Source organism: Corvus brachyrhynchos, unplaced genomic scaffold, assembly GCF_000691975.1.
Source record: "Corvus brachyrhynchos isolate BGI_N302 unplaced genomic scaffold, ASM69197v1 scaffold90, whole genome shotgun sequence".
Classification (NCBI taxonomy): domain Eukaryota; kingdom Metazoa; phylum Chordata; class Aves; order Passeriformes; family Corvidae; genus Corvus; species Corvus brachyrhynchos.
This window is the reverse complement of record NW_008236932.1, coordinates 5,296,281-5,319,644: the sequence shown is the minus strand read 5'-3', so window position 1 is coordinate 5,319,644 and position 23,364 is coordinate 5,296,281. Positions and strand designations below refer to the sequence as shown.

At 40.3% G+C, this 23,364-nt stretch overlaps 1 protein-coding gene across 1 annotated transcript in view; it reads left to right on the top strand.

Annotated features, from left to right (window-relative positions):
- Window positions 1-23,364, top strand: part of LPAR1 (lysophosphatidic acid receptor 1) — a 74,480-nt gene that overhangs the window by 25,444 nt on the left and 25,672 nt on the right. Inside the window, exon 3 of the mRNA XM_008629168.2 lies at window positions 12,526-13,273. Coding sequence (XP_008627390.1) covers window positions 12,526-13,273 — 748 coding nt within the window. The remainder of the gene's footprint in view (window positions 1-12,525; window positions 13,274-23,364) is intronic.

Here is a 23,364-nt window from a genome sequence, read left to right as displayed (position 1 = left end):
ATACTAGCATTTTCTCCTCTGTCATTTTGAGTCATCAGGGAAATATTTCCTGGAATACTGTATCAAAGACACTCATCACTTACTAAGAGTGTTGTTATACTGTTACACATGACATTGCTGTGTTATACTACTATTTGTAGAAGCATATATATATATGGCAAAATATGATCTTTATTGACTCCATGTAGGTGATGACTGCACTACAGCTTGATTTTTACTGTGCCTAATAAATACAAAATAGAGGCTGTAATGTGGATAAGTTGGACTAATACCAAAGGAAATTTCAAGTTCAGTGTTCTTAATCAGAAAAGTTTTAAGTGAAAAACAGTAGTAGAATTAGTAACACATTTAGAATTACTAACACACTAATCTTGCTTTCATGAATCCACTGTGTCTTTCAGACTCATTTATAAAAGTGATTTCTTAGCTTCACGTACTGAACACCAAGTACTTGAGTTTTCTATAAAAAGTAAAAACTACAAAAAGAAAAGGAAATGCTCATAACAGTCAAGATTTCATTTCAGAAAAGCATTTTCAAAGTGCTTTTGACTTCACAGAGACCCAAGTGCCTGTTACAATTTAAAACATTTAAGAGGTGTATTTTACTGAAAAAGGCACCACAATTAATTAAGGTAGATATCAGAAAACTGGACATTTGGAAAACTGGACAAAAAGAATTTGCCTTTTTTTAAATTCTTGTTTGCTGGGGATTCTTTGGCTGAGGAGACTATAGCTCTCAGCAATATGCACTGAGAAGTGCCGTATTTCAAGGATCCCTAGACTCTGTGAGATTAGGAAAAAACATGTCCACTACTGGGTGATGATGTGATATGAGCTGAATCCAAAGTCTGCTTTGGAGAAACTTCTTTGTGCTACTCTTCTTCCTGTGTTTCAAATGGAGACCTAGTGTATTTTAAAAGCATGTTTCTTGCTTTTTGAGTCTTTGTTAAGGTCCCAGAAGAATTTAGTTTCTTTACAGCACAACAGAATACCTGGTAGGAGGTAGATGCTGCATGCTTCTGTCCCAGGCTGCATAGCTATTGCCAGACTCCTCCCTCTTTCTGGGGAAAGGCTCTGCCAGGCCACCACTGCACATTTGCACCCCTCTCTTTACAGTCTGCCTCTTCAGAGCCTTCTTTATGTATGAGTGCGGTGGGTTGACCTTGGCTGGGCACCAGCTGCCCACCAAGCCACTCTATCAATCTCCTTCCCAAGGGAACAGGGAAGAGAAAAATAATACGGAAAACAACTCTTATGTTGAGATAAGGCTGTTTACTAAAGCAATAAAAAAAGCAAAAGTTTGTGTATGTATAAGTGAAGAGAAAATAAATTAATCTCTGCTTCCCATTGGTGAGTGATGCTCAGCCACTTCCCGGGAAGCAGGGCTTCAGCGGGTGGAGCGGCTGCTCTGGAAGGCAAACACGGTAAAATGACCAATGACCCTGCTCCTCCTCCTTCCCTCCCTCAGCTTTTGTATCTGAGCTGACATCATATGCCATGGAATATTGCTTTGGTCAGTTTGGGTCAGCTGGCCTGGTTGTGACCCCTCCCTGGACCTTGCCCACCCCCAGCCCCTTGATGGAGGCAGGAATGTTGGAGAGACAGCGCTGATGCTGTGCTGGTGCTGGCTGGTCTGGTGCTGCTGAGCAATAGCCAAAACACTGGTGCGCTATCAACACCTTTCCAGCTATCACTGCAAAGTGCAGCAGCACTATGGGGGCTATTACAGGGAAATGAGCTCCAGCTCAGCCAGACCCAATACAGTCTCCACCCCTTATTCCACACCATTTATGTCATACTCAGATCCCACATCATTCATCTACTGTTCCTTTGTATTCTTCATTAACTACTGTCCCCTGCCCTTTCACAGATAGATACTATTTTCCTGTCTCATAAGCTTGCTTCATCCCTCCAAATCTCCCTTCCATTGGGATAAGTGGTCAGGACAGAAGTGGTATACTTGGTCATTGGGCACCGACACCAGCTCAGACTGGGTTGTCATCGCGTTCTCCTTGCTCTTCACAAAATTCGTTCCTCATCAGTTCATGTCATTCCCACTACTTTACTTCCTGCACCATACAACTTATACCACAGATTATTTTCCGCCAAGATTAAATCTCCTTGAGGCACACACCAGGTCTCCCCATCCTTTCTTATTACTCATCAAGTCATTACCCACCAAGTACACCCAGGTCCTTGGGCAAAGACAATCCCACAAATGAGTTTGCTCTAGTGAGAGGAGAAGTCCACACTGACTTCCCCAGCCACTTCCCTATGTGTAGTGCAGGGACCGTATCTCCTCCCGCAGCATGTAGGGATTTTGTTTGGGTAGGACCAGGGCAGTCAGCAGATCCTCCAGCGTTAACCAGCCAGGTGGCTTCTGCTAAATCTGCATCCCAGTGCTTCCATGCCCCATTACCTAATGCTCTTAACATAGTCTTCAGCAGTCCATTATACCTCTGAATCTTCACAGAGGCTTGTGGGTGATAAGGGCTGTGATATATCCACTCAATGTTGTGTTTCTTTGCCCAAGACTTTATGAGGTTATTTTGAAAATGAGTCCCATTGTCTGATTCGATTCCCTCCGGGGTACCATGTCGCCACAAAATGTGTCACTGAAGGCCTGAGCTGGTGTTCCAAGCAGTGGCAATGGTTTACAGGGTATGTTGCTAGCCAGCCGGCCAGTTGTTGCCTCTACCATGGTGAGTATGTAGCTCTTGCTTTGCTGTGTTTGTGGCAGTGGTCCAGTGTAGTCAATTTGCCAGGCCTTACCATATCAGAAACCCAGCCACCACCCTCTATTCCAAGGAGATTCCACTCATGTGGTTTGCTTGACTGCACTGCATTTCATGTTTGTGTGTATCTAAGGATTGTTCAGGACAAATTCCTTCTCAAAGGGAGAATAAGAGCAGCTGTAGGGTGAGAATGAGTGGAAGAAAAGCTATCACATGTAAAGTGATCAGCATGGTCACCATTCTGTTGTGTTGAATAAATGCACATGTCCTGGGTCTGTGGGGAGCTTTTGCTGAATAAATTCTGCCTGGACTTGTATCACTAGGCCAAAGACTAGAACCGAATAGATGGTTCTGGTCATTGATTAGTAATCTAGAGGTCTCCCTCCACACTCAAGTTTTAGAAAGTGTGCTTCAATAAGATTTGACTTGGGAGCCAGAAAGAAATGACAACAACAAGTGAAGGAAAGATGGTATTTCAGTGTGGGAGATTGGTCGAAAAAATACCATTCTCTCATCCTCGTGTTTTAAAAGGCTCAAAATTGGTATCTGTATGAGAAGACTTAAATGCTTGGATGAATTCCCACAGATTTCAGTAAACTATTGTGGATATGACAGCTGATACAAGTCTTCAGTCATATATAAAGAGTAACATCTCCAGACAGTCTGCTGGGAGCCATGTGTATGTTTCTGAGAGAAAGGCAGACCTTTTTAACAGACAAGGACATAGTGACATACATATGTAAAGAGACAATTGCTAGATTAAATATTGAAGTAAAGCACTTTCCATACTTGGATTGCATGGGCTTTCACCTTTCATGTTTGTGTTGACATATAAATGAATTTTTGGATACAGTTTAGAAAATAACATCAATTAAAATACTTTTTTCCCCCCCCCGCAGAGGACATTATTTTGCCTTTTAAAATTGAGGAGATGCCATGGCGTGCTGCAGAAGTCATTTAGAGACTAATGTTTTAAGGAAGGATTTTTTTTTTTTAAACTTGGAAGTAACTTTGCATGCCTTTTGCGTGAGCTAGATGGCATATTAGTAGCGAAAAGAATTTTGCTACTTTACTTGAAACTTTCTTTATTTTTTTTTTTAATCCTTTATCTTTAAACTTTCCTTTGTCATTGCCAGCATAGTTGGTTTCCTTCACATTTGGTCAATTTAGACTTAGAAGTAAATACTATCTGTTTTCTATACCTATATATGTACTTGCACATATGTTTATACATTGCAGTAATAAATACTCTTCTACTTATCATCAGTCCTTTAACTGTGCCAGGCAAACAAGCTTATTTCCCTTGGGAGAGAATCTCAGAGACCTCAGGAGAACCTTTTGTAAGCCAGAGCTCCCTCTGATAGGTTTTTGCTTGGAGTTCAATCTTACAGATGCTCATGGTGGCACTACAATAAGAGAACTTCCTCTTAATTTAGTGGTAAACGGTATTTTCCCCAAGATTTATCTTCTGAGCCAGGTAAAAGATTCACATTTTGAAAAAGTTTTTGGAAGCCACTTCTTGGTACCAGATGTGAAATTGCTAGTACTGTTTTAAATATTCTTACTGCTAGTGTGTCAACATAGGACCTGCTTCTGGTGCTCCTCACTATTGAAGCAACGCATTTGCCACAGTCATGTTTCTTCACACCCTCCCAGTGCACTGACTTACCCAAATCTCCCCTCTTCCTTTCCACCCCCAAAATCTTGTAACCAAACACAAATGGAGATTAAGAGCACAGGCATCTTGGTGATGTGTACAGGTGTAGAGTAAATAAAGTTTCAAGGTAGTTTAACTGTCCGTAGCTGTGATCTGAAATAGAAAACAATTACAAAACGGCATTCACAAAATGTCAAAGAAGTCAATAAAACAAAAATTTTCCAAATATGCTTTGAGTTTTTTGCCATGGGATTTCATGGTAAGGCAAAAAACTCTGTAAAGTTAGTCACAATAAATCAAAATTTAGTGGTTTCTGATTAGATAAACTGTTCTGTTCCTAAAGATGTAGCAGAACTTTTTGATTTTTAATTTGGAGATATTTTGTGTACTTGTTATGACTTTATACCTCAAATATGGATAAGTAAAATGATCTCATAGAAACCTGACTAGTCTGTTTAATGCATTATCAAAGTTAAATAATTCTGTAAGAAGCATTTAGCATCCCAGAGGGCTTTGTTGTTTGCAAAAAAAGAAACATCACAAGTGGTGACCCATACTGATGAAAGTACTCTCTGAAGTGATTAGTATTTTCTCTCTTTGTGAATGGCATGAATTGAATTCTGCAGTAAAAGCTTTGAAGAAGTAATGATTTGAGCTTCAGTTACTTAATGAATCAGGGACTTCCAACAGTGCCTCAGAAATGTTTAAAACAAGAAAACAACAAAAATTCATCAGTCTCTCTTTGCTTTTGCCAGCAGTGGATCCTACCAGCCAAATACTGGAAACAAATGAGTACATTTAAACACTGCCTTGCAGCTGTTCCAAAGAGAAATCCAGAGCAGTTTCCATTGGAGTGGCCTTTCATGGCCAGAGCCAAAAACCACTTCTCCCACTCTGTGCCATTGAATACAACTCTATTTTCTCCTCATTTTGTTTGAATTGGAGTGGGAGAGACTTAAACTGTCATTGCCACAGATCGGCTATCCTTTTCATAATATGTTTGAGAACAGACTGCTGAGGGATGGCACAGCTGTTGTCACCCCTTTCCCCAACAAAGCGCAACACAATTTGTGTTTTGGATTTGGTGCCCAAATTTCTGCAGTCAACAAGTGTGTGGATTTTTTTTATCCCCCTTGAGCTGAATAAACAAATTAGTCTTGTTACCAAAACAGGGCTCTGGTGGTGGTAAATATGGTAAACAAGAGAACAAAAGGAAATGGTGAGTCTGGAAAAAACAATTTGTGATTTAAAGTATATCCACCCAGTTACAGACATCACAGGGGAAAATAAAACACCAGTACACTTTTTTATAAAATTATTTTACTATATGAGACTACTGTAGGTTCAAAATGCATCTCCATTTTATTTAAAGTAGACTAATACTGCCTTACAGGCAGTAAGTACTGTGTGAACAAGTTACTTATGGAGACCCCATTGTTTCTAAAGCTCTGAGACAAAGATTTTTCTATCTTCTGTTTATATATTTCACAAATATTTCAGTACATCAAAGCAAAAGAAACCCAAATTGTCTAATGTGTATTTCATGAAAAAAATGTATTTGCTATTATAAACACAGAATAGTCATCTTATTACCATCTGTAAATCTCTATTTCCAGTCTCAAAATGAAATTTGCTATGCTCATTAACATAAGCATTCTGTTTGTAGGCTAAACTCTCCCAAGTGCTTGCTTTGCTGGCTTGATTGGTGAGGAGTGATGGGAGGTGTGTGCTGGAGGTGGAAGTAGCCCTAATAGCCCGTAGGATTTCTTCAGCATAAAATCACAGTCTTTGAGCTGTTGTAGCTAATAATTAACTCCCAGTTTGGCTTAGTGAGCACCTAACTGGACCTAAAAGATGCATGTTGTAAGTCATTATGCATGAAAACTCATTTAAGATGTTATGGGTGCAGATTTTTTTCCCCTCTGACTGCTTGCACTCTGGCTTCTGAAGTGAATGGATAGGACACTGTGTGCTGCACCTCTCTCTAGAAAACTCCTCCCAAGGTGGGGGTCTTTGACAAAGATCTGTCCTGCACTGCACTCATCCTCGCAGCAGCGTTCAGGGACTCACAGCAGTTTGGATGTCTGTCGGTGATGTGCGGGGTAAGGCAGGTGGGCACTGGGGGTGAACTGGGCAAAATAGCGTAGCCCCCCCAGTCAGCATCATGGCAAAGACTTTTTCTGAAGGCATAAGAGGTGGAATATTTCAGTCACTAAATGAGGTGATGGAATATAGTTGTCTTCCTGTGTCTCCCACAAAGCCACAAAGTGTTGAGCCTGTGCCCATGTTTGGCTAGTGTTTGTGAAGCTCAGCTTGTTGTGAAAGCTACCCCAGAAGGAAAAGAAGTTTCAAGAGCTTTGCAGAAGCCCTTTCTGTACTTTGTATGGAACACTTGGGCTTAAGTATCCAATTTGGGCTCAATATGCTCTACCTGCGCCACAGCCAATTACTTTATCTTTGCAATATCTCCACATTACAGTGGGGACCTCCCTTTGAGAGAAGCTTGCAAGTCAGAGATAGGGTGGCAGAATAAAAATAAATCCTTATTAATCAACATATATATGCCATTCTAGCAATGTAAGTGAGGATGTGATTATGCAGAACTATGCCCTGATGCATCTTCATTTTTTCCTCCACTGGAAAACCTTCATGTCTGAATTGCTGGCCCAGTTGTGGACAGATGAATTCATTCTGTCTTTTTTTTTTTTTTTCCCTATTCTTCTAGCTTTTAATTTCTTAAATCTCCTTTTGCTTGCAGAATTTTGGAAGGTCAACAACCTCTCTGGTTTTTTAGCCAATCTGTGGAGGTCATAATCATAGTTAACCATTGGGATCTGTGTCACTTGTCAACTATACCTCTTTTCACACTGTTGCTAGTGGCTGGGTCTCTTTAATACACTGAGATATGTTGGGTTACGCTTGCAGGTATAAACTGTAGGATACAGAGAAATTCCCAGTTCAGTTTCTAGTAGTTGGGACATTTGTCAGCTCCAAGACTCTGTAGTAATACAGTCTGCTACAAAAGCATCCTAAAAATTACTGGATTCACTAGCTCTTGCCACATGATCCTTAAGTAACTTTATGATTTAGCATGTTGTAATAGCGTTAAAGGGATCCCCTTGCAGAGAGATTAATTTCCTCCTGTCTTGTCAGCTTTGTGAAGGGCAGAGTGAGTCTAGTGAAATGAAGTAACCTGTTGTGACAGAAGTACCACATCTTATTAGGTACGTTTATCTTTAAGTCCATAGAATGGTTGCTTTGAAAGATGCAATTCTGAAGAGGAGGAGCCATTCTATGTTGGTGATGCGGTTTCATACTTTCATTGTGCAACTGAAAAATATATCTGTGCATAAAACTATAATGAATCAACATCCTTGTCTTGTGACTTTATGATTTTTTTTTTTTTTTAACTTCTACTGTTATCTTTAAAGGAAACACATCTTTTCCGCTTTATTTTAAAGCTTTTCTTTCATGTTTTGCAGTTTGAAAAGTACTCTGTGTTTTTCATTAGGTAATAGAGAAATGGTTTTTTGCGAATTGGAATTTTTTTCTCATCTGTTACAACTTTACTTTCGTAAACCCCATGTTTAGCAGTTGTGGGTTGACGAAGTATTTACATATTGATTCAATTATGCCTATACTTACTTGCTTATCCTTATTTTAAAGATATTCTTAATTTATACCCTTCTTTGGGGATTTTGAATTTGGCAGTTCCCTGAAGTTTTCCAGCTTGATCCCTTCTGGTATGTTGGTAAATTTAAGAGATTTATCTAAGTTGAACACAGTGGTACTGATTTCCGTTCACTGCTGCACTAAATGTAAAGATATAAGATAGTTATTACAGTTTTGTAGTCTTAGTTTACTACACCAGTATTAGAAAAATTAATTTTTCATCTCCTCTGTGTTCTGGGTAAGAAAACAGTGGCATGTGGAGGTTAATTCAGCAAAGGACAAAAAAAAGAGGAAAAGAGTGTGTTTGGAGAGTTTAGGGTTAAGATATTTTTAAGAGATTTCCTGGATATGGACTCATTCTTGTGGCTTACAAGTTTGAAAAATGCTGTAAAACTCAGACCTTAGTATTCAAAGAATGTTCCACTCTGTTTCTCTCAGCAAGAAATAAATGCACCCATGGATACTGGGGGTGGGGAGATAGGGGCCCGCCTTTTTTTGTTAGGTGGATCAAGGAACTCTCCAAAGTCTGCGATGGCAGAAGGTAAACTGGATCGTCTTCACCTCAGGCACCTTGTGCTAATTAATGCTTTTTTTAGGCAGTATGCATCAGTGGTATTGGAAAACTTTTTGATGTTTGTTTTCCACCCTGAGCATCTCTCCATCTCTCTCCTGAGCAGCCCTCACCAGGTGAGCTGTCACTCACCATGGAGCTGGCAGGATCCAGAGATCCCCTTTCACCTTCCTGTTGCAGGCAGACTGTTTTCTCCTCTCTGGTCTCTGCCCTGAGCGGGGGGCAGGTAGTAATGGGCTGCTCAAGGACATCCCATGGTCAAGCTACTGTGGATCCAAACCCGCACCGTGTTCTTTAGGGTGTGATGCAGAGGTGGGGCAGAAGCAGGATGAATCAAGCAGAAAACATGGGAAAGCTTACGTGGGCTCTTCTTCCCAGTGTTTCCACTGGCACCCCTGTGGTGTGATCCCATACAACCAGAGGAAAGGAGACAACCAGGCAAATAGTGCCTGAAAAGGCCAGTGCTAAGGTGACTTGAATGACTAATTGCAGAAGGAGAGTGGGTTTTGTTTATTAAGTCCAGGCACCAAATTTCCTGGTCTGTGCACTGCGCTGTGGTTACAACTACGTCTCATGATAATAAGACATTTAACTCCATGTACCTGTGATTTTCTTGTTCTTTGATTTGGGACAACTGTGTCTTGAGTCAACATCACATGGCAAGAGGAGACTTTGCTTTTAGTCTGCTTTTACTCCGTTTTTCTTTATCTGTCTTGTTGGTTTATAAGTCAGTGTTTTCTTCCACACAGATGCATCCTAGAGGTTTAGTTAACATGGGCAATTTGCAGCTCGGTTTGTTTAAAACTTCTGTTGAGATATACTGAATGGATGAGGTAAATCTCCGGGCACCACACATCTGGCTTACACAGGCAGTGAAACACACTGAGTGAAACTTCAGGAAATTAAAATATAAACTTCCCTGCCCCTTTTCCTGCAGGGGCAGGAGAGGGAATGGGGTCTGCCTGCTTGCATATGCCTCTGTGGTATGTTAACACTTTCAGTACTGAGAGACACCTTGCATTTCTGTCCTGCTTGAGCCTTTCCAGTCAGCATCACAGCTAAATGTGATGCCTTGGGATTTTTATGTTTGTGACCCGGGAGGTCAAAACCTTCCTTTAAGATATACACTGGCATCTGAGAAAGCTGATCATCTGGAAGTCCCCTGTTTGAACTTTTGTCAGCAAACTATCTCATCTTCTGCTCTTCTTTCCCTTGGGGGTGAAAAGATTACTTTTAAAGGAGATCGCGGGTTTTAGATTAGAATGCCTTAAAAACAAAACTTCTCCAAAATCCCTTACATGAGCACAGCATTTTGTTTTTCTGTCTTCAAAATGAAAGAAGCAGCAAGTGAGCCTCATGCTAACATCCCTGAGATTGCTCGAGTGCTGTCATGCTTTTAAATTCAATAAGTCTGACTCTGTAGCATTTTGCATACTCTTATGTATGTACATACGTTCAGCCTTGGCTTGGCATTTTGTGAATAAGTCAAATTTTTTGTTATATTTTGTTTCAGATTTCATACGAAAAGCTAGGGGAGAATATTACATAATCAGGGAGTAATTTATATTCATTTTAAACATTCTAAGCCCATGTGCAAAACAGAAACACAAAGAAAATTAGAAGGACAAAGAAAGTGAAAGCATAATACCTGCCACATTTTAAATTTCTGAATTAAAGTACATGTTTTTCCTGGTGTAGCAGGCCTCTTTCCACAGGAGCAGCAGTGGAGTAGGAATCATTACATATGGGCAGCAGACGCCTGAAAGAAAAAAACAGAGCAAAAAATACATAGTCAAAGAAAATTTATTCAAGATCACAAATATCCACTAGATCCTGCATCCAGCTAGTCCTACAGCAACTGAAAACCCTGTGCATTACATAATTAATGCAGATGTTGGCAAGCTTTTATAAGGGCCACTAATTCATTCATACGACTTCCTCTCTCCCTCAAGGATTCTTATACTTGACCTGTTATTACTACAAGGTCTTTAACTAAAGAATTAAAGCCAGATGTCTTGTAGCTAGGTCTCCTTTTGTTAAATATCCCTTATAAGTAAATTTTTTTATATGCAACAGAGAGATCCTACATGAGAACTTCTAAGATTTCTTAAATAATTAATGCTAAAAGGCTTAAAAACAAAAAAAAAGGGTGGATGTATCCTAGAGGAACAATAAAAGTATTATACTCACTGTGCTGAGAAATACTTTTTACTCTAACTTTATATTATCCTGGGCCTGCAGATGTTTCTGGTCGATGTTTAGGCTGGAGGTAAAATCTTTCTCAAAAGGCCTTTAACACAGATTTAAATGTCACGTAGTCCATTTGGGATATAGGTGGAAGGTTTTGTATATTGCTTCATTGGCATTGGCTGAATTGCATTGACAAATGTAGAAATGAAAAGAAACAGAAATAGCTTTGGGTAATTCTAAGGAGATCTTTATCAGATAGTATTTTCACTTGATTCCAGTTACGAATTCTGTACATTTTTGTTTTCAACAAGAAGGTTAGGTTAGCTGTAGCACTTCCTGCAGGGTAACTGGAGCTGTCCAAAACATATGGTTTCATTTGTATGTTTTAATGGGAAGAAAGTACGGTCTTTTAGTGTCGTTGATCTGTTCTTTGACTAGGCTTCTTACCTGCATTGCTAAAACTGGTCTGGTTTTTGTAAAAATTCAAGTTTAGTTGATAGAGTTCCAGAGCAGTAAAAGCAGACGGGCAAAGGCAGTTCTTGTAGAAAGAGACCTTTTGACATGTGTTTCTTGGTTTGATTTTTTTTTAAATTATTGTTTTTACATCCTTGTTGTTTATCCATGCTATACAAGGAACCAGGATATTATTCAGAAGGATTTCTGTTCTTAAGGTTTGCCTTTTGGGAATTGCACCTTGTGTAATTGAATGGAGCTGAGAAAAGAAACTCATTAGGCATTTTCTTATGAGCCAACAGTTTTATCCAAAACTTCCACATTCTGGTGGAATATGGGCTTCTTTGTTGCCCCCCTAGCTGTTCTCAGCAGAGTACTCTGCAAAGAAAATGAATCGTGTTCTCTGACATAGCCATCACAATATTTAATGCAGGAAATAAGGTTGGACGTTTTTAACACTAGTTAAGCCAAATACTACTTTTCTTATTTCTTGGCTCACTTCTACTTCATATTGGAATAAGTCAGTTCTGGTGAGTTATACTTAAAAGCATTGTGTATTTCAAACTATTTCTAGAAACGTGGCTGATGCTCATAGAAATGCTATGTCATGCTTCCTTTATTGCTCATAAAAGCACTCCGTGCTTTATGGATATACATTGTCCCTGGTAATTCACAGTCTCAGCGCATACCAACAATCTTTATTTAGGGTGTTCTTCCCCCTTTTTAAGACAGGACAAGAAGGAGTAGCCATGATGGAATGAATTAAAACCTGCTTGGGAATGTAATGCACATTTCCTCCTCTTTGAAAAGTTATTCTTCCTCTACAGACAAACAACAGTTTTATGCACTGATAACATAAATAAGGTGTCTAGCAGAGTTAACTTTTTTAATTATGAATTGCATGCCTTTCCCTTTAACTGAATCTTTCAGCAGGTCTACTTGGCCAGAAGCTCATTTTCTATGCAATTTACAACTACATTAGAAATCATGCTGGCTTCCAGAGCAGATGGAACCATTTCTGGTTGTTTCTAATCTGGTTGCCGTTACTAGATTCCTCAGAGCAATTGTTTGTGAGTTGTGGAATGCCACTTGGTCTGAAAAAATAAGTTTGTTCTGAAGCGTATTCCTTTCCTGTCCCCCTCCCCGCTCTCCATGCATGTCTCATCCATGGAGGCAGTCATATGTTTTCAGTTCTGATGTCATTCTTTTTTTTTTCTCTCTCTCTTTTTTTTCCCCTCTTCCTTCAGTCCACAGCCATGAGCGAACCACAGTGCTACTACAATGAAACCATTGCCTTCTTTTATAACCGAAGTGGAAAATATCTAGCCACTGAATGGAACACTGTCAGCAAGCTTGTAATGGGACTGGGGATTACCGTCTGCATCTTCATAATGCTGGCCAACCTCTTGGTTATGGTGGCTATTTATGTCAACCGCCGATTCCACTTTCCTATTTATTACTTAATGGCCAACTTAGCTGCTGCGGACTTTTTTGCAGGACTGGCCTACTTTTACTTAATGTTCAACACAGGACCCAACACTAGAAGACTGACTGTAAGCACCTGGCTTCTCCGTCAGGGTCTCATTGATACCAGTCTGACAGCCTCTGTAGCCAATTTGTTGGCCATTGCTATTGAGCGGCACATTACAGTTTTCCGAATGCAGCTGCATACTCGGATGAGCAACCGCCGAGTGGTCGTCGTAATTGTTGTTATCTGGACTATGGCCATCGTCATGGGTGCCATACCAAGTGTCGGATGGAACTGTATTTGTGATATCACTCACTGCTCCAACATGGCACCGCTCTATAGTGACTCCTACCTGGTCTTCTGGGCTATTTTCAACCTGGTCACTTTTGTGGTCATGGTGGTCCTATATGCTCACATCTTTGGGTACGTTCGCCAAAGGACTATGAGAATGTCCAGACACAGTTCTGGACCCCGCAGAAATCGGGACACCATGATGAGCCTCCTGAAGACTGTGGTCATTGTGCTTGGTAAGTGCTGACTTTGCTCACCCTGTTGTCCCTGCTCTGTTTCTTATCAGGTGATATCAGTCATATCATGGTCAGTGATATCATGGTCAGCTCCTGGGAGTCAGCAGCATTTGGAAGATACTAGAAGAGGTGCAGACAGTAAAATACCTAGAGTTCACTACTGTGACCACTGGGACTATCAAGCTTATTTATGGAAGTTCACATAACAAACTTGGTCACTCACCCCTGTAACATGAAACTGGTGAAAATCCAGATGTAATGTGGTGGGGTTTTTGCAGCAAGGTATGTTTAAAACGTTTTGTAGCAACCTATTATATGCAGTGTTTGCCCTTTTGTCTTTGAAGACGCCAAATGGCTTCAAACTTAAAATAGTAAAGGGAAGGTTCAGTATTCCACTGAAGTACCTATTGTCTCCTTTTTGCCACCCAAAAGGTATTGTGTGTATTCATGTAAAGTTCCAATATATTGAGAACAATGAGGGGCTACAGGCTATTCATGAAAAGATTGTGTGTTAAGCAGCACTGCATGTACTCAATCCTATAGTGTTTGGCACATACCAGTATGTGACCATTTGCTAATACAGGAAAGTAGCGTGTGAGATACTGGTGTGCTTCAGCACACTGCTCAGGAGGTGCCTAAGCTTCAGAGCTTGGCATGAGGGAAATAGCATAACACAATCTGGATTCAGGAGGTTCTTGTCATTTTGTGACTAGTATTACTTGGGTTTTGTCTGTGGCTCCCAGTTTCTTTATGTAGGAGCACAGCCTGAATGCCAAGTACCATTCCCTGGTGATCTTCTTTGCTGTTTGTTCTGTTCTTTGTTGCTGCAGATGACAGTGAGCTGAAGGCAGCAAGGATGGTGCAGGTTGTCTCCTTGTCCCAACATGTGTTCTCACCCGTTAGGTCTTCCAGTACAGTACCTGGGTCTCTAGGTATCACAGTATCCTGTAGCATCAGATGTTTGCCCTAATAGTCCATAAATGTAATTGTTATACAGTCCACAAAGCCCAAAACTTAGGCCCATTTCTCTCCTTGACACTATGGTTCCCATAGATTTATGCTGCAACTTGTGCTTTCTATCACAAACGTGGCAGAATAGTTGCAGAGTGAGTCACTGTGTCACCTCACTTGCTAGTTTAAGAACGTACATGTTGTACTCTGACCTAGTGATTGGCTTTTTAACCAGAATATGAATTGTGCAGTTAACTAACCTGCTAAACCATTGATAAGACATATTCCTCCGTGTCCTGCTCTTCTCTTCAGGGAAAGAACCTCCATGAGTTTTGCAAGGGAGACTGTAGCAGTTGGTAGAACCTCTCCTGACTTCTTGGTGGTTCAAAAATCTGTCCCTTTGCACCTCCATGATTCTCATGGCAGAAGGCAAGATGAGCTCTTTTAGGAAACAGTTCCCTGTTTTCCCTCCTGAAGGAATTACTGTTCATACAGGAGTGTCGTATTTCCTAAGAGGTGAAAGAACTGGCTCAGACTTAAAAAAAAAAAAAAAAAAGCCCCCAAAAACAACAACCAAAAAATAGTGGGTGGAAAATAGTAGGCACTTATACCAATGCAATGTGGAGTTGTAGCAATAAATAGTCTTTGAATAAATAGGAATTGTCAGCTAATCCCAAGCATGTGTAGGACTAGAGGTATGTGTATGCAGCAGGAAGGGCAGGTGGTGACTGCACTGTCCTTTTCCTGTGAGAAGAGGTCAGAGGGAAGACCCACTGTGGCCACAACAATAGTGGTGTACAAGGAACGTAAAGTCCTTTTTTTCCCTAATAAGCTTTCTTTTTTTCAGATATTGTTCTAGAAAGAGAGAAACTCCGGGGGTTAAGGGGCATTAGCTAAACTGAAGGTGTTTTCAGTTTAGCTGCAGATGTAGTTCAGTAATACCCGTGACTCCTCATTAAGGTGAGATTTTTCAGGACTGCAGGTAGCACATGTTGAAGCCTTCTTCAAAATTCGAACAGGACCTTATTTCTTGTTACTGCTGCACTTCATTCAGTGTTTTGCACACTCTGTACTTTGCCACCTCTTCTAATCTGCATAAAATAACCATTTACAGAAAACAGTAACTTATTATCTTATTAAATCTGTTCAAAGGAAGCAAAGGCACTTGTAGGTTGTGACACTTTTCATCCTTTTTGCAGCTCCCACCTTGGTATTATTTTGCAAAGGGTTTGGGTTTTGGTTCAGTTTGGCTTTTTTTCTAAGCAGTGTGGTTTCTAGAGGAAAACTAGAGGAGGTCAGTCATAGGCCTGACTATGTAAAGTGTAAAGAAGCAGCAGTGCTTTCACCTCCTTACCACCTGTGAGGCACAGTTGCAAGATAAAGCTGGTTGGGAAATGGCTGTGGGTGTGTTGTGTAAATTCTTTTAATTTAAGAAATAAATAAATAATAGGCTGAAACCAAGAATTAGGGTTTGGGGTAACCACAGAGACTTCTGGAGAGTTAAATTATTGTGCATCAAGGTGTTACCAGACTGCTAGGTGCACCATGAGAAATGTTCATTCGTTGCCATTAGCTGGCGAGTACCATCCCATATTACTGAATTTGCACTTCAGTAGAGGATTGTTTTGTGGTTGTAGAGAAGAAAAGCTAAGCATCACTTCAAAGCACTTCTGGGCAACAGATATCTCAGCTATCAGCAGGTATCTCTCAAGCAAACGGTGTGGTCAGCATTGTTGATCAGGCAGGTGTGCTGGTGCTCTATCACTGTTTGTAGTCTACTTGTAAGTCTGGCTTAAAGTTTTCTTAAGCAGAAGATTTAATTTCAAGGGTCATACTTCCTGAGTGCCTTCTTGAAAAGGTAGTGCTGCAAGTTTATCTACTGGAGCTTTGGGAAGGGCAGAAAAGGTGAGTGTCAGGCTGCATGGAGCAATTTGCTGAACATTTATCTCATGTGATCTGGCTTCTTCTACATCTGTGAAGTTCAAAAACGTGGAGGAAAAGAACCCCTGCCTTTCTTGATGCTGCAGATCAGGGTAATAATACATTACTCAATACACTGGTTTGAGGCAGAAGCCAACTTTTTGCAGGAAGTGAAGATGGGAAAGAAAGTTTATTCTGAAGATCCCTCTCCCTCCTCTCCTACCCCACAGCTGAGTGGGGAAGGGAGCTGGTTTGTGTCAGCCTATTTTACACAGGAGAAGACAATTCATTTTGGAGAAGAGGGAGGGTGCCCTGGGATTCAAAGGAAAACAGAACTGGGAGTCTGGGTAAACCTGTGAGCATTGGCAGAGGGAGGCAAACTATTCCTCATCTTAGAATCTTTGTTAAAATGCTGCTCAGCCGTAAGTAACCCCATTGTGAATTGGGCAGCAGTGAACTGTTCATTTGACTTTTAAACTTCCATAAACGGGTGGCCTGGAGTTGTCCTGCTGGCTGTACTCCCAGGCAAAGCCATGCTGCTGCTGCAAGCAGAAGAGCATCTTTTCCCCTGTCCGCATTCTCTCTGTGCTTTTGGGGGCAGGAGGGGGAGGGAATAACACAAGAGCTTCTTGTTTGTTAGCTGCCTAACACGGCCTGCCCTCCTCATGCCTTGCTGCCTTGCTCCAAGAGGAGAAGACCTGCCCCAAAGGGGTGCAGTCCTCCAGGCAGTGATGCTGTCAGCATGTGCAGGGAGGGTGCCAGCTGCCTCTGACAAGAGGGTGATTGTGTGGGGAGGGCTATGGCTGCTTGACGCGCTGACTGGAGCAGTCGGGATCTGGCACACTGCGTCATCCCACAGAGCGGGTGGGATGCTGAATCCTAGGAACAAGTCAAAAGCAGAGAACAGATTTTTTTTTTTTCATGCCCTCTTGTTGTTTTTTTCCTTGAGTAAAATAGTTTAAACAGAAGGAAGTGATTTCATAGCTGAGCCCTTTTTTCTTTTAACAAGGCTGCTTTTGAAATCTTTCAAAAGTAACAAGGAACATAAAGCTCTTTCTCTAAACCATGCCTTTCCTTTGCAGTGGAGCTAAGGAAGGACTGATCTGTGCACTGCACATAGCCATAAAATCATGTCTGGTTTGGCTTGCAGCTCAATGACACTTTGCCTTTCGCCACCACCATGTGTTCCCTTTAAATGAGCAATCACGGAGCAGGCAGAAACTGAACAGATACATCAGCTGAAACTTGGCATCCTCTCTTCTGTTCTCCACTTTTTCTCATATTACATTTAAAGACAAAGCTAAACTGTTTTTCTGGTGGGGATTATAGATTCTGAAAGCACTTGTCTGGGCCAGTTGTAGGTTTGGCCCAACAATGGGTGACAATATCTAACTGTTGTTTTAAGAAGTAGTGAAAGCACCAAATTAAGGATTTCAGAACCCAAGTCTGGATAAACTAGCTCTGGTCCATATTTGCTTGGCCTGCAATCAGTCATGAAAGGCTAGGATCTTTCAGTTGTTTTCAGGTGCATACCTGCATTTGTAGAGAACTACTGGTTTAGAATGTTACTGTTGAAAAGTTAGCCTGTATTTCTCCTGCCTAAATGCTGTTTAAATATCCATCCTAATTTGTAACCTTGTTTTTACAGTGTGGATAACTCTGCTGTATACCTTCATATGCATCTTTGGGCATTCCTCTCTATTTAGAATTTAGACTGTGAGATTGTGATACTGAGGGTTTGTAACTGAATTTCAAATAAGCACAATACCTACAACCCTTCTTATTTGTATTTTACTAATCCTGATGATTAACCTTACTATGTTGGATGAGTTCTCAATGTTGTTTGCCCAAAATTAGGCATGCTTGTTTTTACCCAAGCACCACAGTTAGCCCCCAAGATGTAGGGAGACCAAACAATGAATTCATAATTGTTTACCCTTTATGTTCCTGGGAAGTAAAAAGACACTTAGGACTTCCCTGCCAGTAGAATCATCCACTTTGTTTACAGGAATGTGGTTTACTCTGTAAGACTGGGAAACTAATGTGGGCACAGATAAAAAAGGTGAAGGGTCTTTTTGTATAAACTGTTTTGACTTGAGGGAGTCTCACTGTTTTTGAAGACAATCCTTTACTTATTATAACGAAGGAATAAGTGCAAGAAAAACATCTGGAAGTTCACTATAAACATCTGGAAGGGTAGAACTGCTCAGCAACAGCTTTTTTCCTGCCCTCTCTGCTGCAGTTATGGATTGCATGAGACTTATTTTTTTACTTTTGTAGCTTTTCTTTCACATCTAGGTACCAAATGGGGTTGGAAAGCAGCAAAATACTGTTAATGCACACGAGTGTTCATATATGCTCTAGCTACACAGCTGAAGCAAATAAAGTTCATTATTGATAACTTTAACCTTTCTGAGTGGTTGTTTTGATATGCAGTCTGTATCTTGTATCTTGTAAAACTGTTCCCTGTTTCCTCTCATGCAGTAAAAGCACTTTGATTATCAGTAGAAAATAAAAAGACTGTGAAATAGTGCTACAACCTGATTGAAAGCACATGGCGTCTTCACAGAGGCATGTCTTTATTTCCATATCCCTCATGGAGTGTCAGGTAATTAACTGGAATGGCTTATCTTTGTTGGCCTTAAGGCTTAAGCAATACAAAATACATTTCACCAGTTACCAGGGCTGTGGTCCTGGGTGGAGATGAAGATGATCGTGTCTAGACAGAGCTTGGTTATGGTATCACTCAAGCTTTGATAGACCTCCCCTGCACACAGAACATTATTCCTGTGAGCCAGAGGAAGCATCAGCCCCCATAGCACAATGCATCTTATAGGAAGATCTTTTGGAGAAGCCAGGGTTTAACTCTGAGTCCAGTAACTGTAAGGAGACAACTTCACCTATTTACATCCTCCTTGAGGAGTCCTGCTGGTGTCAAGAGAGATGAGCTTTCCAGCAGCATTTTCCCTGTGATGACTGAAATTGAGGGTGCCTTAGACTGGGGATGTCCTTCCACCAGGTAGCAGTGGCCTCATGGGGCGAAGAGCAGCATCCAGTCAGGTATTTTTCCTTGTAATTCTTACCTTAGAGAGTTGGGCTGGACAGTAAGATCAGGCTGGAGTTCAGATGAGAGCAGCATTTTTCACAGCTTCTTCTCTGGAAGTGGTGCAGTGTGAAGCCATAAATACCATGTTACCCTATAGTCTGTGCAGGGGGCCTGTTCAGAGTCACCAACCCTGCCTGACCCCCGCGTCACAGAAATGTCGCTTGTGTATTGATTTAGTCCTGACGGAAAAATAGGGCAATAAACTCTGGAACTGATGTGAGCAATACAGGTCTGAGCATCAATGACTTTCTGTTCTAGCACACAGGGTGCCATTATGTGTAGTCCCAGTGTTTTCGGATAAGTATATTTTAAAAGTGCATAAACTGGGAATTTAACCCTACAGTCAAGTAAACTGGGAAATTGTTGCTGATGACTGTAGTCTAAATGGAGAGCTCAAAGAGTTTAAAGGATAAGTTCTTATTACATTGTTTGGAGAGGGAAAATTTGTAGTAAATGTTTTCAGAGCTGCAGTGTGACAACAGTACTTTCAAGCTGTATCATCAAATAATTGTATGAAAAAGTGAAATCTTGATTAAAATTATTATTTGTAGCACACCTTATCTATCCTGCAGGATTTTGATGACTTGGGTTTCTCTCTCTTCTCTCAAGGCCTTAGGAGTAGTTCTGATTGCTCCTCAAAAGCTTCTTGCAGGAAAAAACATGCATTCAGGGGGTCGGTGATTTCCAGACCTTGCCATTTCTACTTATTGTCTATTATGTATTATCTTTTTGGTTTTGTTGCTGTTTTTTTTTTTTATTTCCACTGTGCATCTTAATGACATTTTAATATTGACTTAAGTAACAGTGTACTTTTAGCTTTCAAGTAGATGAAGGGGAATGGAAGTCCTCATATTATTGCATATATTTGTTAGAAGGTTTCATTGTGAAATCACTCAGATTTAATAACAAGAAGTTTAATTTTTAGTCAGTGATTCATAACAAGTGTACTAATATTTTTGTGTTTGTAAATGTATTCTATTTTCTTGGTAAATACTGCTTGATCACTATATTAGACAGGTCTAGCACTGTTTTCTAACAGGAAGATAAATTTTCACAAAGAATTATTAAAAATCAGTTAAGTTTTCTTTTTGCAATTAAAATAACAGAGGCATGAAAACTTGCCAAGGATCTATGTACAATATGTACATTATTATGCAGTGATTGTAGTGTGTTTAACACCCTTCGCAGGATGTTTCTTGATTGCTTGATACATTTCATGCTGCTAGTAAAAGCAGTACTGTGTGCTCTCTCTCAAAATCTCAGTCACTGATCATTTTTGTTGTCATTTACAGTTCTTCAAATGAATTCTGGTGGATTTTCTTGAATTTTTTCTAGTAGTCCTAGACCAAATCTTTACCTGTTACTGGTTGGCTGGTGAGAATGCTGAAAGGACAAATAATAAGGAAGCGCAGCATCTGGAAATCACAGTGTGGTCGGTTTGTTTGTGTGATAAACTTCCTAAGTAGCTTTCTTTTCCAAAACAAGCCCATGCAAGCTCCACTTGATGAAGCAGAAGTTTACTGGTGCCTTGTATCCAGGCAACTCTCCCTGAACCCAGAGTGTGGCTGACTGTGTAGGGAGTCTCATTCTAAATGTTTTGCTTTATTTCTTCACTCAATTTTTCTTCTTCTTTGATAGACCTCCCCTGCACACAGAACATTATTCCTGTGAGCCAGAGGAAGCATCAGCCCCCATAGCACAATGCATCTTATTGGAAGAGGAGAAGCCAGGGTTTAACTCTGAGTCCAGTAACTGTAAGGAGACAACTTCACCTATTTACATCCTCCTTGAGGAGTCCTGCTGGTGTCAAGAGAGATGAGCTTTCCAGCAGCATTTTCCCTGTGATGACTGAAATTGAGGGTGCTTCTTCACACAATATTTCTTCTCTCAATTTTATTGCATCCACAGCTAAAGCTGATAGATCCCTGGTAACTTTTCTCTAAAGGATTCCAGGTATCCTTGTGGCATTCGATGCTTCACCCTGGGGAACCCAGTTGCAAGTTTTCCCCTTTTTTCCCCCTTCAGTTAAGAATAAGAATTATTTATTTTCATTCAGGATCCTTTGAAAATGCTCTTTGAGGAACTTCCATCATTTCCCAATATAGGAATGTGGTTTTATTTTATTTTATTCTTGAGAGGGAAAAATGTCTCTAGTAAATACATTCCTTTAAGTATGATGAAAATGAGGCCTTGTTTAATAAAATCTTTCCCCTGACTTCAGTATAATTTACTACCTTTTCAGGGAAAAAATAAATTTAAAGGGCAGATGAAAGCTCTCTTCCTTTTTCCAAGAATTGCCAGAAAGAGGCATACCTTAAGTAGGTCTTGCACTTTTGTTCATCTTTTGATTAAAAAAAAAAATTATAAGCAAAAAATTATTTCTAATTGCTTGCATAAGTTTCATCCTTTTTCGAAGAAGCTTCTAAAAATGAATTGCATTGGCAAAAGTAGGTATATTTCTCAACAGGCCCTGAGAATTGATTTTTATTTTCCTTTAATTTAATAATAGGATTTGGAAATCACACCTTGACCCTGAAAAATAGAATCCAAGACTTTCATTTTGATCCAGGTAAAATAACAAAATGCTGACTACGGAGTGATAGTCACTTACTGAAAATCCACACTAAATCAAAATTAATTAGTAACATGTCTTGCTCTGAGATCAGACTCCACTTAGCAGTGCTACATCCATGAGTGAGTACTCATCAACCTGGGCTTCTCTAAAACAATGCAGATGGGCACGTTTTGTGAGACATTTGCTCTAAAACAGAGGCCTTGGTAAACTTTGCTGAATACCCGGGCCAGAAATTGTTACCAAGAAGAGATTTTGAAAATCAGATGTATGAGAAGGCTTACTGTAATGCCAGCACATGACTAAGTCCTACTGATCTCTCAAAATTTGAAAGTTTTGAATTTTGTATTTTTTTGGAAGAGAAAGTGGGAATCCATCCTTTCTTTAGAAGAGGCAACAGTAGTGCTTTTGCAAAAGGGCTGCTCACCACATAACATTTTTGTCCTCTAGAAAACCCATAGTTACATGGGGATTTTGATTGTAAATGTTTTGCTTATTTTGTTCACTTACTTTCCAGATAATATTTCTTGCCCCCTCAGCTAAAACTGATACGTCCTTGGCAACTCTTAAAGCAAAGCATTTGCAGTCTGAAAGTTTGGGGTAAGGTCCATGTCCAGCCACTGGCTTCTGTTTTCACCTTTGTGATACCATTTGTCCTTCCTGTGTTTCAGCAAACACCACTCAAGTGCTAAGTCAAACTTACAGCTAGACCTCAGCTTCAGAAATTATGTGAACAAAAATGCCAGCTGATAACTTCTCATTGTAAAACTGCATTCAGTGAGGCACTGAACTGTTGTTTGTTTCCACCAGTGGAAAGCACTGACAACAACAGAGTGTTTTGTGCAAGAGGAGCAGTGGTGCTCCTTCTGCATTGCTTCATTGCACATGAGCAGTGTGATTAAGTATTCTGGGTTGTTTGTTTATTCTGGGATAATCCATGAAAACGGAAAATTAACGATTTTCAATATCAAATTATTTTTGCCTTTATAGTTTCAATGAAACTATGGCTCTTAACATCGAAGCACAGAGTTATTGCTGATGGCAGAACTTGCTGAGACATCTGAGGTACAGCAGCCAGTCAGTGCAGTGGGAAATGGTCAGCAGTGAATGCTAGCTTTCAGACAGCAGCCATGCCTCCATCCTTCTAGCCTCAGCATGAAAAGAATGTTCAACAAAAAGCTTAGTTTGAAAGAAAAAAAAGAAATTAAAAGTGGTCCATCAGTGAGCTCAGTGACAGCATCTCCATGAGTATGAAACACGAAAACAGGAAGCAGGAAGCTGTTCTGCCAGCACCAGAAGAACTCAGAATTGTGTTTTCCTTTCAAATTCAGATTCTAAATACATTTATTTTAAAAAATGGCCAAAGATCTTTTCAGGTTTTTTTCTTTCTTTTTTTTTTCCCAGCCCTTCCATCATAAGTTTCTCTCACACACTGACACATTTGATATCCTTCTTTAAAGCTGGAAGTAACAACAGCAGCAGAAGATCCCCATCCTTTCTGCACTTCTCATTTGGGAAAACTTTGTGTCGCACTTCTACTTT